Below are 15,204 nucleotides of genomic sequence, written 5' to 3'. Positions count from 1 at the left end.
AATGAGTTTCAGAAGAAAATATTATAAGCTGCTCCGTTTTACTGATGATCTCAGTCATGATGTTTCCCTCTCAACAGTGACACAGACACCAAGCATGTTGAATTCCTCTGTCCAATCTTAACATTAATTATATTAAAATTTTCTCCTTGCAGGTTCTACATGGATACCACTAACCTAAGTTGTTTGCTCTTACATAATAACTGACTACAGTAAATCATCATAATGAATATTAAAACTACTTTTCTTCCTTTAGACATGATCTCTCCTTAACAACAGCAGCATATGATGACCTTTACATTGAATTCAAATGCTCACTCCCTCCACATCTTTAGGGAAGACATTACCAAGGGTTACCACAGTGGCTTTGCTGATGCAGGTCACACCAGCACCTGGACGAGATGTTGGCGACAGAGACCAAGAGTTCAACCCATCGCCTGAGGTGCAAGTCTTTGACCAACAAGGGAGGAGAGAGGATGAGAGCATGGCTGCCTCTGTAAAAGTCAGAGGCATCACTGGACCTAACAAAGGCTCCACAGCTGTGACTGCAAGAACAAAACCTCTGGTCAGCAGAAAGTTGGCAATAAATGGCACCAGGGCCAAACTCTCTGAAAGGCCCACATTGTCCAAGAAGCCAAACGTCCCAGTCCATCTCCGTTTCAATGCAAACAGAGATGTGCCTGGAGGGAGGAAGGTTGGCCCAGGCCCTTTGAAAAAGCCCCCAGTGGGGCAGAAGAAGGCACCAATAGTACCCAAGAAACGTAAACCGGGTGTCCCCACTGCTGGAGACAAGGCAACAGCTTTGACTGAAAGAGACCCAAATGTAGAGGTATCGAGCACTGGGAGGAGGGAGGACAAAAATCCAGCTACAATGTCCGTGAATGATTCAGATAAAAACAGACAAAGTAGCTCGGAGGAACCAATTGTTGCTGTTGGCTCCAAAGAGCAACCAGATGTTGGCATGGCAGGCCTTGGAAACGACACTGCTCCAGTGTCTTCAGAGCCAACTGGGAGTGTTCAACGCCAAGAGAAGAAATGTATGGACAAAATTAAAGTGACACACATCAGATTACCCCATAAGGACAGAGGCAACGGGTGTAGAGGGGGTGGAACAGGGCTGGTAGGAAAGACATCAAGCTCACATCAAGGTTCCTCTGAAACAGATGATACCCCTGATTTAAAACCCTCATCTGCAGAGACAGACCTCGACTATTCACCAGATCCTTTACATAAACTCCTGACAGACACTGTTAAAAGTTTGAATATCACAACATTTTCTGTTCACCTGTCCAAACCATCAAACCCTTCTGTTGATTCCGAAGGACTGAGGAAGCAGATTATAGGTGGACTGAAGCCATTGTCGTCATTCTCTTCCACGTCATCATCCTTATCAACCGCACAATCATCATCACCACATTCTTCACCTTCACCATCACCATCATCATCATCTTCATCCTCATCGTCTTTAGCATCACCTTCACTAGTTTCGTCTTCATCAACAGCAGCACCATCATCATCAGTAGTAACATACATGGTTTCGTCATCACCGTCATCCTTGCTATCACCTTCATCATCATCTCCATCACCCGCGTCATCCCCCCTTTCCAGCACAGATAAATCAGGTTCAGACCGAAGCAATGACCTAGCAGTTGATAACAGCAAAAGTACAGCTGATGTTGCATCACCAGAAGAGAGAAAGCCACCACCCTCAGGAAAAGGTGTCATACCTCTTTTCCGCCGCACACCTCCAAAATCTGGATTTATACGTCGCCCACGCCCAAACTTTGCATCGTTGCAGAATAAAACCCTTCCACATTTGAGAGATTCTCAATATTCCCCTGCTCGTTCAAACGTCATCCCTAGAAGAGAGACAGAGACCAAACATACATCCATAAGTGAATCATCATCTTCATCTGCTTCACAGCAATCATCCTCAGTTGAGGTAAATGCATCAGAGACGAGTGAAGAAGTACATGGAGCAACAACATCTGCACCCTCTGAAGTTGAGCAAAACCAGAAAAAGACACCAACAGAAAGAGGACGAATCCCAGATCGTCTTCATCCTATAAAGGGGGGATACTTGCGTAACCCCACTCGAAGATTTGGACCTCTTCTTAACCGAACTCGTCCAAATTTGAGGTATCTGCCTCCTCCCTCTACACCTTTAAATCCGCAGACATCAGAAACAAAGAATGAGCTCATATCTTCCACTGAACTGCCAGCCACTTCATCCTCTCCTCTTTCTGAAGAATCCTATCCTGGTGAAGGGACAGGGCCAACAAGAGAGAAGAATGAAAACAGAGTTGGGACAAGAATGTCCTCCACACACATGTCCACTGAGTTCAATCACACCCTGAGAAGCAGTGAAGTGCCTTCGTCCCATCGCCCAACCACTAAAATCGATTACATCCCTCGCGTGCAACCTTATGGTGGACGTGTCCAAAACAAAAACCGAACAAACCTGAGACAGTCTCAATACCCACATAGAGGTCCTGTACGCAGGCCTTTACCAACCAGAAAGCTAAATGGAGGCAGTAACATTACTACTGGAAGACAAATTAGCCAGTTAAAAAAGGATAGTTTCCTTGATATCCCAGATAATCGATTAGGAGAGCAAGATACCCCCATTCCTACACAAGCAGCCCAAATTAGACAGTCATTAGAACAAGACACTGCAGGGGTAATTCCAAGTGCCCAGTTGGATGGTCATGACAGTGCTGTGAGACCACAGACTAACAAATTAAATGGAGGCGACAGTGTTCCAACCCAAACTACCAGATCTGGGGAAGAAGAAACTAGAATCCCAGATTCTAACTCTGACCTGTATATAGAGAGAGCCAATGCTGGAAAAAAAACTGGGGCGACAAGTCGAGGTGGACCAACTACCAAACAAACAAGACATGGAGGCCCAAGACCAGTCACACTTTCGAAGAGCGATCCACCAACAAGAAGTACCCTGATAAGACACCACATCAGTGGGAGCCAAAGGAGAGAGTATACCAAAACAAATAATACTGCAAAGAGGTTATTTGACCATAAAACTGAACAGACAAGAAGTGCTGACTCCAAACCTGTGACAGGATCACATGTTCCTTCTTCCGGAGTCACAAGGGAACCTCTGGACTATGTGGGAGTGACAAACCGGACCTCAGATGGATTTACGCTCATATGGGACACACCAGAAGGGAAGTACAAAAACTTTGTTGTGACAAGGAAAGAAGTTGGAAAAGATGAAGGGCCCAAGCCGAAGGGAAGCAAGAAAGATCAGGAAGAACAACTAGAAGACTCTGAGAAAGAGGGTCGCAATGAAGAGGAGGAAGCAAAGCCAACCAAACCAACCAGAGAAACGGATTCAGGAAATGGAAGCAGTGAAGATGAAAATAGAGTACCTGAAAGTGTTGTTACACAAGCTCCAAGGATCCAAAGCAGCACCAAACCCAAACCTGTAACAGGAAGTGACAAAACCTTCAAAAAGCTTCTTCCCGGTTCAGCTCGCTCCTTCCAGTTTGAGAATCTGCCTCCTCAGACCGAGTACACCGTGACCTTGCTTGGAAAGGGTCCTGGCCTTCTGTCCAGACTGCACAAGCTTGTCATCAGTACAGGTACAAGCCATTGTGACTGTAAAACAACAATGTTACTGCACAATGCTATAAAAGTACTTTAAATGTTTCAATGTCCTCTACAGAAAATTAGCTCTTTTCTTCTCCCACCACCATTACTTAGAATAAAAACCTGTTCATGCACCCATATCTTTACTGCACTACGTGTCTTGTGCTGATTTAAACAAAACATAATTTAACTAATTGTCACTTGTCTTGAGTATGTCTGAAAATGTTTGCTCATACACTAAAAGCTTCCTCCATGTTCATTTCAAGAGCTAAATTGCTGTTGTGCTCTTGAAAACTGTAAGTTTGCGATTTACAGTTTGACCCCATGTATTTCTCATGTAATCATTGGTTCGCTAATGACGTAACAAGGTTTGTTTGTTTTCAATGGATCACTGTGTTTAAAATGCCCATAAAGCTGTTGTGTTTTGTGTTAATGCTATATTTGTGCTCTCATTTGTCAGCTTTCATGATTATATGACACTTATATTCATGAATTAGCAGTCATATATTATAATAATCAACCATCTCTCAACCATGAAGACACACTCCGTTATTTGATGTCAAACCTCTGATTTGCTTGCGAAGTTGTGCACTAGCTGATGTGTTAAGTTTGTAGTGGCTTACAAACTTAACACATCAGCTAGTTGAATGTTAACATAAGCATCTGTTAACCATAGCATGTTGGCTAACTGTGACGTTACAACCAGGCGGAGAACAACAAACGCACGTTTAAACGTTTACAGCTGAGAATTGCGGCTTATTTTTGCTCAACTCAACGATCAATCGTGAGTTAAGTGTTAAGTTAAATGCTAAAGTTGATGTTACTTGTTTGGAGTCCGCTCCGCCAGACCGGGAGCCGGGTTAGTTTTGTTTTACGGTGCCTGTCTCTTCTTTGTCCCTCCCTATTTTCTTTCTCTTCCTGCATTTTGCAAATAGTGCCATCAAATCACATCCTCTTAACTTGATCTGAGCGTTGCAACAGCAATAAATGTCGGTGTGAAACAGTGCACTATATAGTTATATGGATTAAACAAAGCATCAATGCAAAGAATTTGTGTCATGCTTTTTAGTAATTGAATTATTCGAATAACTCGATAAATCCTTTCGGCCCTAGTCATGCATGTAACTGACTTTTGGTTTTAGGTGGCAGATGGGTTGTATTTGAGTTACTTGAAAGCCCAGGATGCTGAAGGGTACGTTGTGCGTCAAATGCCCGACACTTTGTCGGGCAGAAAACGGAGAATTAAACAGTCTCTCATTAGTGAGACAGATTTTTAACTGAGGTGACATCAAATGAGAGTTAAAAAAACAAACACCAATAACAACCTAACAACTCAGTTCATTCACTGCTGCTCTGGTCTTTTCTCATTCAGGGTAAGCTAACAGCCAGCTTCACTGACACCCCTTCACCTCTCACCCAAACCAGGGTAAGACCACGGCTGGTCTCTGTACATTTGGTCTGTCTTCACGTTTTAATCCCATGAGTTTACCAGAAAAAAATAATGAAAGATCATATCAAAAAAATTTATTTTTGTAATTTAACAGGTCTGGGTATCTTAATAAAACAATATATGTCAGCAATGTCAGTACAGATTGACAGTATAGTAGGATCAGATGTCTTACAAAGAAGAGTCTAGTACTCTTTTGTAATACAAATGTGTAATAAGATAGGAATGGATCAAGAAATGTATTTCCAGCACATACAGTGATAGTTCAGTGATACCCAGCCCTCCGTACGTAGAAAATCATTCACACTACAGAGGTTGAAAATCTGAAAATCCAACACTTTTAATGTAAATCTTCACTTTTAGTTCTTCTGACTGTGTTGAATTAATATGTGAATGTATTTGTTTCTGTAAAATTGTCCAACTTTCTTCCTTTGGTTTGACGTCCTTCATTCCTGCCACGCTTTTGTTTTCAGGTTTGGTCGACCAGCTAACCGTTAAATTTCATCATTCTTTCCTTCACTGCTGTCCAGGATCCGTCATCCGCATTTACGTGTTATAATTAATTACTATGTGGCTGTATATGATCTGTATACTGTATATATGTTTGCACTGTACATATATACACACATAAACTCATCGGAGCACTAATAACAAATGTGTGGATGAATAAATAATAATTTGCACACGGTTTTCGGTCATAGTGGCCATTTTTATACCTTCTTCTCTGACTGCTCTTTTATTTCATCTGGTCTACTTTTTATTTCTACTTTGTCAGTTTCGTCTATTCCCTTTCTCTTTCACTTCTTTCTTCAATTCGCTTCCCTCCTTTCCTTCCTTGCTTTCATCCACCTCTCTCATGGTATACTTCGCACCGTTCAGGCCCGGAGCCACCCACCGACATAGTCTTCAGCGAGGTGACGGATCGGTCTCTGACGGTGTCGTGGACCAAACCCAAGACTCCCATCAGTGGTTTCAAGGTCACCTACACCCACGCAGAGGATGGTGAGAACTGACTCCATGTTTTGTTAAAAGGCACTCAAGCAAACTTTCTTGATAAAGAAATAATGCTGGCCACATCAGCTGTCACTATTAATGTTAATAAACTTGATGGCAGGCCATTATTAACTTCTACTGTTGTTGAAGAAGGAAGAAGCTCCACTGTGTTACTCTACTGTACTATCAGAGTGAAACGTCTTCTCTTTATAACACATCACATCAATTTCAAAGAGTTACAGGCTCCCAATTAATCTTTCAGTCATATCAGATTAATAATTTAAGATAAATTAAAAGTTTTAAACCAGGGCCTTCAGTATTTGCTTTAAGTAGCACTTTAAAAACCTTTTATGTTATTGTGACATATACAATATTAAAAGGCTTCAGGGCCCCCATAAAATGCAATCAGGACATCCCTAGAAACTAGATTTTTTGTGGCATAAAGTAAATTATAGGTTTTTACAATACAGATAAAATGTTTGTTTAGGCCTTTTGTTTTATGAGCTCTACGGAACTTTTACCAGATATGTATCACAACACATTTCTTGGATGTACAAATAATTGTACAGTAGCAGACTCACCAATCCTTCTCTTTGCTACTTGCTCTTTGACAGTGTTACTTTGGAAATGTAATAGGTTACTGATTACAAGTAAATTGTAATAGTACTGTGTAACTATTTCAATTACTTCATCAAAGTAATGTAACTTATTACATTTAATTACTTTTTAATTACTTTTATAATTTCTAATGAAAGTTTTTAGCTGTTTACCATTTTCAAAAGACAGCTACAAAATTTAACTGGCACCCGGGCGACACTGCAAATTAAAACATGAGAACCAATCAAAGCATCAGAATAGCGTTAAATTTTACTAAACGGCTGTGGCAGGAAATGGCAAAGGAAAACATTGTGCACATGAAAATACATTCACATGTAACCCTCAGTGTAATCATGAACATTTTCATGACTGTAATTTATTTACACATTTAATCCCAGTAACTGTATGAATTACAGTTAAATTTATACTGTAAGTAAACTAACTTAATTACTTGTTACTCCCCAACGCTGCTCTTTGATAAGAAGCTTCAACACAGCACACCTTGTTACCAGACTTTAATGCCAGTTCTGGCCATAGTTGACCTGAGTGCTGCTAATTGGAGCAGCCAGCTCTCATTGGTTCCTGTAGGGCCAGAACACAGCCTGGCATGCCGACACGCTGCAGCAGCCTGAATTTGTGCTTCAGATTTCTCAGATTATCGGGAATATCTCTCACATGTCAGCTTTAAAAGTAACAGTCGTGTTTTCTTTTTATCCTCTTTTTCTCTCTGCAGGTGAGCCGGTGTCCGTGTCCGTGGACTCAAACGAATCCACCCTCGACCTTTCACAGCTCTCACCTGGTTCTTCTTACGAGGTCAGCGTCATCTCCATCCTCGGACTGGACGAGAGCGATCCAGTCAAAGACGTTGTAATGACACGTACGTACTCCAGGTTTCGCTTTGACACTTTTTTTTATTGTATTGTAGCTGAGCTGATGTTAAAAGCAGCGAGACTTAAAATGAATGTACAAATATCAGGCATCCTGTGTTTTTTAAACTAGAGACAACAGACTTTTAGAAGTGAAATATCTCCACCATGAAAATGTCCCTGTATATATATTGAATATGAAACTTCAAGAAAGATAAAGAGTTTAAATTTTCAACATATCAAAACTGCAAACTTGCATCTTGAGTTTGATGTCTTTGTGTAAGAAATCATGTCTTTCGTAAGGTCCGCAGCAGGTGCTGATCTGGAAACAATCTGGTTGTTGGTGTCTCAGGGGAGCCTCGCCCTGGATCTGTTCAGTGTTCTGTGTTATTTCAAAACAGGTTTTTCATTTTTTCCAGACGATTCCCATCGCTGATGCTGACAAACTGAGCACAATCTGTCTCAGTGTGAATCTTTATGGATGTTTTTTGGCCTCTTTTGCACCTTTCAACATTGTTCATTGTTTTATTAATGACTTTTTTCTCTATACAATAAGTATAAATATTCTTTGCTATCTTTATTTGGCTCTCAGTCCCTGACCCGCCTACAGACCTCCGGGCCGTAAATGTCACAGACAACAAGGCCTTGCTATTGTGGCGTCCAGCGCTGGCCGCCATTGATAAATACGCCATCGTGTATGGCTCTGGAACAGGTAAGTGGTGAAGCTGTGGAGTTTCTTGTGCACCCGTTACTGCATCACTGTACATCCTCAGCTCATAAAACACTGCAGCAGAATCTGAACTTAATGTTTCTTTCTTCGTCCTTCTCATCTGTTCAGTTGTGCGGCTGCACTTTCCTGGACTGGCCTCGAAAATCCTACTTTTTAGTACCACTGTTACACAGTTCAGCTTGTCACAGATAAGCACTGGAATGATTTTAAAGGAAAAGTAAAACAAGTACACACATACAGAAGTACTTTACCAGGAGACATGCTTTTGGTTTTCTGGTTGTGGTCCTGTTCCACATTCTCTAAAGCCAGACCAGCACGTTCTCATTCCCAGGGCGTCAAATACCTGCACTTTGTCACATCCTTCAGCGTCTGGTAAAACACACATGGCACCCTTTAGCGTCATTGTTCAATACCAGAGTAGGCCTAGTATAAATAAGAGAAAGGTCAGGAGGTGGTTGGGGTGGACGGGAGGGTCAGAAACGGGGCTAGCGGAGTAAAAAGTACAATATTTCCCTCTGAATTGTAGAGTAGAAGTATAAAATAGCAGAAAATGGAAATACTGAAGTAAGTAAGTACAGTACTTGAGTAAATATACTTTCCACCACTGACTCGCTGATTGCTTTATGTTTTTGTTTGTTCAGGTTCAGAGTTGAGGGTAAGTGTGTCTGGAAACGCAGCAGAGCAGCAGCTGAGCGGTCTGGAAGGCTCCACCACCTACATCGTCACCATAACCAGCCAGCAGGGCAGCCTGGAGAGCTCAGCGACCACCACCATCTTTACCACCGCGGGTGGTCAGTACACACCCTTACCCTAAAACTATTCGTTACCTGAACCCTAAAACCACGTCCACGGCAGAAACTAGGACAGAAGGACGTACTGCATGTTGAAAATAACTGGAATTACTCTGCTGGACCTCTGCAGGCTCGGGGAAAGATGGGGATGCGCCACACGATCTCCAGGCTACTAATGTGACCCCTCGCACCGCCGTGTTGTCGTGGAAGCCGCCCTCAAAACCCGTAGGTAGCTACAGACTGACCTATGAGACCGAAGGTCAGGAAATGAAGGTGAGAAATGTCATTTTGCTACTTAAAGTTTGTCACTCTGCGACTATCGTGTTGTTCTCGTGGTTAAAAGCTGTAATCACTAGCGTTGGCAGAAGTACTTATATCTTTACGTATTGTTAATGTAGGGGAGTACCTCAAAATAATATCTAATGTATGTAGTTACTTTCACCACCTCTCACCTTTTAGATGTTTGTCATTTTTTGCTTTCCTCACATTTTGTCATTTAGTTTCTGAGGTCAGAAACTTTTTTCTCTTTCTTTCTTTGCCACAAGTTATTTTAATCTCTCCTCTCACACAGCTGCATCCACAAATTCATACATTCACGTGACACACCACCTCAAAAATACGTCTTAAATGGGTTTAATAAATTAGAAGTAGAGGTTATTTAAACTCAAAACTCACTCAGTAGACAATCACCTCTCGTCTTCCTGCTTCTACGTTCACAGGAAGTGATTGTGGATGCCGCGCTAACAGAGTACAACCTGAACAGACTTCAGCCTGGGTCGAAGTACACGGTGCATCTTCAGGCCGAGGGAGGAGGACAGTACTCTGCTGCCATCTCCACTGACTTCACCACCGGTAACAGCTGCTTACGTGTTCGATTACTGTCATGGCGATTAACTGATAGACAGCTGAAGTCCCGCTTCCTGTGTTCCTCTTCCTCAGGCACCCTGAGGTTCCCCTTCCCCTCCGACTGCTCTCAGGTGCTGCTGAACGGCGTCAGGACGTCAGGCGAGGTGGAGGTTTTCCCTCAGGGGAATCTCGGGAAGCCGGTGATGGTTTACTGCGACATGGAGACGGACGGCGGAGGCTGGACGGTACGGGGACATCAATGACGGCTTGGTTGCAGTTTCAGGTTATGTTAAGGTTTTTCTGCGTGGAACCTGGTCTGTGTGTTTCCTGCCTGCAGGTCTTCCAGAGGAGGAAGGACGGCTCGGTGAACTTCTTCAGAGGTTGGAAGGACTACACTAAAGGGTTCGGGGATCTGAGTGGAGAGTTTTGGCTGGGTGAGAGCGACACTCTTCATGATGCTGAAACATTTTGAGAATACACAGTCAAGTACACTTGCTAGAGTACTGTACTTAAATTCAGATTTGCTGAAAAGCTAAAAACAGGTCTGTTTTTCTAATCTCAAACACGTGATGATCGTTGCTGTAGATTAAACTAGACCACAGGATTTAAATGAGGTAAAATGAGCTCAACCTTAAACATCTACAGCAGCAAAATGCAACATACATATTAAAGCAGCAGGAATATTAACCCATAAACATCAGATATAATAGTGAAACACTGACAGGAACATTTTACTGAACTAAAATTATTAAATACATTTAGCTGATAATACATTTTTAACTAAGGTTTCAGATGCAGGACTTTTATTTATTACTGTGTGGTATAAGTACTTTTACTAAAGTAAAGGATCTGAAAACTTCGTCTAAAAAGTGGTAATTAATTGTAAGTTAATATTAAAAGTGAGACTAGATTGACAGAGAGACAAACAAAATACTGACAAGTAATTAAATGTATCGACGAGTCTTTTACTTGAACTCAGCCGAGCAGAGAAAACATTTTTAGACGAAAATATCCAACACAAAGTCATTGCAAAGTCATTTTGTGTTCATGGCAAAAGCACTAAAACCTCACAGTAAAAAGCTGCAATGCAACATAACTATTAACATCTGTGACACAAATTATAAACAGAACCAAGTCAGCAGAAGAGACACACTATTTAAAACCAGCCTGACGGGAGGAGCATCAGATAATGTGGAAATGGTAAAGGAGAAGCTGTTGGCATAAAACAAACCTGAGCCCCTGAACAGGGGCCCTGTAGTCAGGGGCCTCGTCCTCATACATTACATTACATTTACATTTATTCTATTAGATGACGCTTTTATCCAAAGCGACTTACAATTGCTGGGCAACTAGCAGGTGCTGTTGGGCAGCGATGGAAGAAGTACTCAGATCCTTTACTTCTGTAAAAGTGACCACAGTGTACAAATACTCTATAACAAGTAAAAGTCCTGCATTCAAAATCTGATGTAAGTAAAAGTATTAGCATCCAAATATACATACCACTTTGTTCGAATAAAGACTAATTAAGATTTTTTACACATAAATCTGAAGTCGTGTTTGTCTGAATTCTGCTTCAGGCCTCGAGAGCCTCCACAACCTGACAGCGATGACCAGGATGAGTCTACGCGTCGACCTGCGAAACGGAGACGAGTCGGTGTTCGCTAAATACTCGACGTTCGAGGTGGCTACGAAGAACTACCAGCTGACTGTGGGCGGGTACAGCGGCACTGCAGGTGAGAGCTGAAGTGGAAAATGTGGTCTCTGGAAGTGATGCTGCTGGGAACTGCTTCCTGTAAAATCTCCTTCATGTTCATGTACTTTACTTTTTACTTTATCCCTCTCATCTCCTGCGTGTTTGTGGTTTCAGGTGACTCCCTCAGTTATCACAACCACCGGATCTTCTCCACCAAAGACCGGGACCCGGCGCCATTCATCACCCGCTGTGCCATGTCGTACCGAGGCGGCTGGTGGTACAAGAACTGCCACGAGGCGAACCTCAACGGCCTCTACGGCATCGGCGTCAGACACCAGGTCAGTGACTGTTGAAGGGATGCACATCGGGACACGTTCCTTCTTACAGCCACTGATACAGTATGTATGCTAATGAGGTCTCTGGTGACGTCACCCCTGACCTGTTTGGTCTGGTTAAATCCAGCTCCGATGAGTTTTAGTTCGGTTCATGACTTGGAGTGAAAGCTGTCGACCAAACAAATGGACCAAACACATTAGATCTGCTCTTAAATCTTCTGCTGATCAGAAACTGTCGATAAAACAATCTCCCGTTCTGTATAAGCGATGTTAAACAAAGAGTATAGCAGGTGGGTTGCAAAATAAATGGCCCTCACAGACCTCAAGGTGGCGCTATAACTATCAACTTTTCGTTTTTGCAATTATCTCAAAAACGTTGTTTAGAGTCAAACTTCTTTCATCAGTTAAATCTCTAGATTCATCTGCATCTTTGCTCCGATGGTCTAAAAATGTCAAATTATACGACTTTTTATCACTTTGCTCTGAAACCTATTTTTGCGAACTCGTCCCAGACGCTTTCGCCACTCGACCTGAAACTTTGGCAGCGTCATCTACAGACGTCGCTGATCAAAAGTTATCAAAAGAATGTTGATATGTCAATCAGTTTTTTCTTTTTCATAAATTTTTACTTTTGTGTTTTTACTCACATTTTACATAAATGCCTGTAAATTAAAATTGGCTAAAGCTATTGTAACCAAACTTGCCGCATCTGTTCAGATGCTCATCCCGAGCTTCGCTGAGCACTAGGGGGCGCTACACACGCAAAATGTTTATACCACGTAATTCGCTGGATGGATTCGTATGAAATTCTCAAATGCTCAAAGTGGGCGTGGCTTATTACAAGAAATGTGAATTTCTAGACATTTCTCATTCCTAACTTCAAAAAAATCTAAGAAAATCATCCGTACATCCTCGAGAGCTGAAATATTTTCAGCACATCCACTGAGTTATTAGTAACGTTTGCCTCACTGCAACCTGTGGTCAATTCAGAAGTCTGTCACTCTATATTTTTCAGAATATGCTAAATCAAAAAGTCTTTCTTCAAACGCTGCCAAATCGTCACAGTCGTTCTCTAGATGGCCAAAATCTTGTGTTGCAAAGTGTTTTTAAATCGGTCAAACGGTGAGTCTGCAGTGATATTTAGTATCTTGCTGTAACTTGTACATTATGCACAACATACATACATATAAAAATCAAGTTTGCGTTTCCCCAATTATCTCCGAGTCCAAATTCTTTCATCTTTTTAATCTCTCAAGTCGTCTGCATCTGTTCTTCTCCTCTGAAAATGTCAAATGTTGCTTTTGCTGCTTTTCACAACTTGCTTGGATCCCGATCATTGCTGCTTGCGGCTATATTTTTTTATAGTTTTTGTCAGCTTTCTTAAATTACATACAAATGTATTTAAAATAACAATAATTGTCCTTAAATAAATACTGTATGTAGCTCATTATATAAAGGATTATGTCCATTTCTCTTTCTTTTTTTTAAGATATATTTTATAGTTCTAGTTGTATATTTACGCACTTCCTGAGCCGAGGCTGGCTGGAACCGATACTCGACCCAAAGGATCCTGTAGTGTCAGGGGTTTACAGACATAATCGTAAGGTCGCCGACTGGATCGGAGGCTCCCCGATTTCAAATCATAAATATCAAATGAGCTCAGCAACAGCCAGTGAGAGCGAGCTCAGCGGGAAGCGTCACCAGCTTGTTGTGTATTTGTGTGTACTTCCTTTTCTCAGCCTCGAGTTCATCCACAGTTTTATTCTCTTTTGTTTTTCTGTGCAAAATATAACACACACGAAGTGCAACCAGCTGACAGCGACAGTCTGACCATATGCTTGTTTATTTCTAAATTCACATTGAATGTGAGTTTCTGTGAGATCTCAAGTCCCTCTGAAACCATTTATTAAAAACTGTGTGGTCCTGCGTCCTGACTGAATTGATTAAAACCAAAAAAAAAAAAAAACATGTCTGTAGTATCCCACATTTTTAAGATTTGAAAATCCTCCAGTGTGCACCAGGCATTAGTTTCCTGTCTGACATTAGTGTGTGTGTGTGTGTGTGTGTGTGTGTGTCAGGGTGTGATCTGGACCACCTGGAAAGGAAAAGAGTTTTCCATCCCGTTCACTGAGATGAAGATGAGGCCAGCAGCCTTCAGTCCTCCAACCACAGGATGAGCGAGAGAGAGAAAGAGGATAATGAACTGCTAAACACATGCATGGGCAGCAGTGTGTCAAAACATTTACACACACACTCAGTTTTATAGGGAGCCGCGTTCTCAGAAGAGATGAAGACGTATTTTTTCATTTGTATAGAGGTCAGTTATCAGTATGTTAGAGTAGAGTGTACAGTTTTTATCTTTTCTTCTTTAAAGCAGCCCCGATCCCCCTTGATGTTTAAATTTCACCCAACTTACAGAAACACAAATTTTCTACCCATGCCGATAGTTTAGGATCACTTTTACAGGTGTAAATGAAGCTGACGTTTGATCACTTTTTGTCTGAAGGTTGGTCGACCAAACCTGCAACTCAGAAGTGACTTTCTGTCTGACTTTTGTTTTTGTTTCTGAGAGCTACACATGCAGTAAAGTACATTAATCTGTTGCAGGTCGAGCAAAAGCTATTCAGGAAATAATGAACAGCCTTATTTTGAGCTTGATGTATTCTTCACTTTATCCTGTGGGCTTTCTTTTGTTTCATTCAGACCAATACATAGATTTTTAATTAAAAGCAAGTTCTCAAAAATGTCTGATCAAGTCCTCCTGAAGTGAAACCAAACAGGGGATGTGGTTGTGATTTGAATCTGTAGAAACCTGTGCAGCAACCACAGTGGAAGACTTTCATTCATGACTTGCTTTAAAGCTCGGCAGCGCCCCCTGCTGTTCACTGTAAGCTATAGCCGATGCACTGCAGCCCTTCAGTAGATACACTCTGTGGGTACAACCCTTCAGCAGGTGAGTGATGGAGAGTTTCATCCTCTCAGTGTTTGTCTTTTTTGTAAATCCTTCCGTGTTTTATTTCCCTTTTTATGTTGCCCACTAAAAGAATAAGATAATAAAATGATTGAAAATCAAAGCTGCACAGTTGTTTTTGTTGGTCTCAGCTGAGAATGTTTTGCAGGTATTTGGTCATAAACCGGGAAATTAAACTTTGATCTGATGGTGGCTCTAGAGGAAAAGTCTGATCAAAGTTGTTGGCATTTATTGTCTTTTTGTACCAAAATGTTCTGGCAGTTCATCCAGTAGTTATTGAGATATTTCACTAAAAACCACAATTTCATCCTGATGGTGCAGCTAGAGGA

General features: G+C 41.6%; 1 protein-coding gene across 3 annotated transcripts in view; it reads left to right on the top strand.

Moving 5' to 3' along the window:
- The window catches only part of LOC119907597 (tenascin-X), a 54,160-nt gene extending 39,182 nt beyond the window's left edge, over positions 1–14,978 (top strand). For 2 of the 3 annotated variants that reach the window (XM_038725323.1, XM_038725322.1), the window contains exons 9-20: positions 333–3,599; positions 5,933–6,055; positions 7,377–7,520; positions 8,102–8,221; positions 8,881–9,030; positions 9,161–9,303; positions 9,750–9,882; positions 9,970–10,121; positions 10,214–10,310; positions 11,454–11,609; positions 11,744–11,907; positions 13,983–14,978. In XM_038725323.1, the coding sequence (XP_038581251.1) occupies positions 333–3,599; positions 5,933–6,055; positions 7,377–7,520; positions 8,102–8,221; positions 8,881–9,030; positions 9,161–9,303; positions 9,750–9,882; positions 9,970–10,121; positions 10,214–10,310; positions 11,454–11,609; positions 11,744–11,907; positions 13,983–14,081 (4,748 nt within the window). In that variant the 3' untranslated portion in view covers positions 14,082–14,978. The remainder of the gene's footprint in view (positions 1–332; positions 3,600–5,932; positions 6,056–7,376; positions 7,521–8,101; positions 8,222–8,880; positions 9,031–9,160; positions 9,304–9,749; positions 9,883–9,969; positions 10,122–10,213; positions 10,311–11,453; positions 11,610–11,743; positions 11,908–13,982) is intronic. The other variant, XM_038725324.1, reaches the window with a different exon arrangement.
- The last annotated feature ends 226 nt before the right edge of the window (positions 14,979–15,204 follow it).

Source organism: Micropterus salmoides, unplaced genomic scaffold (assembly GCF_014851395.1).
Source record: "Micropterus salmoides isolate LMB-PRFRI ecotype aquatic unplaced genomic scaffold, ASM1485139v1 Ms_hic_scaffold_17, whole genome shotgun sequence".
Classification (NCBI taxonomy): domain Eukaryota; kingdom Metazoa; phylum Chordata; class Actinopteri; order Centrarchiformes; family Centrarchidae; genus Micropterus; species Micropterus salmoides.
The sequence above is the reverse complement of the archived record's forward strand: the minus strand, read 5'-3'. Positions and strand labels throughout refer to the sequence as shown.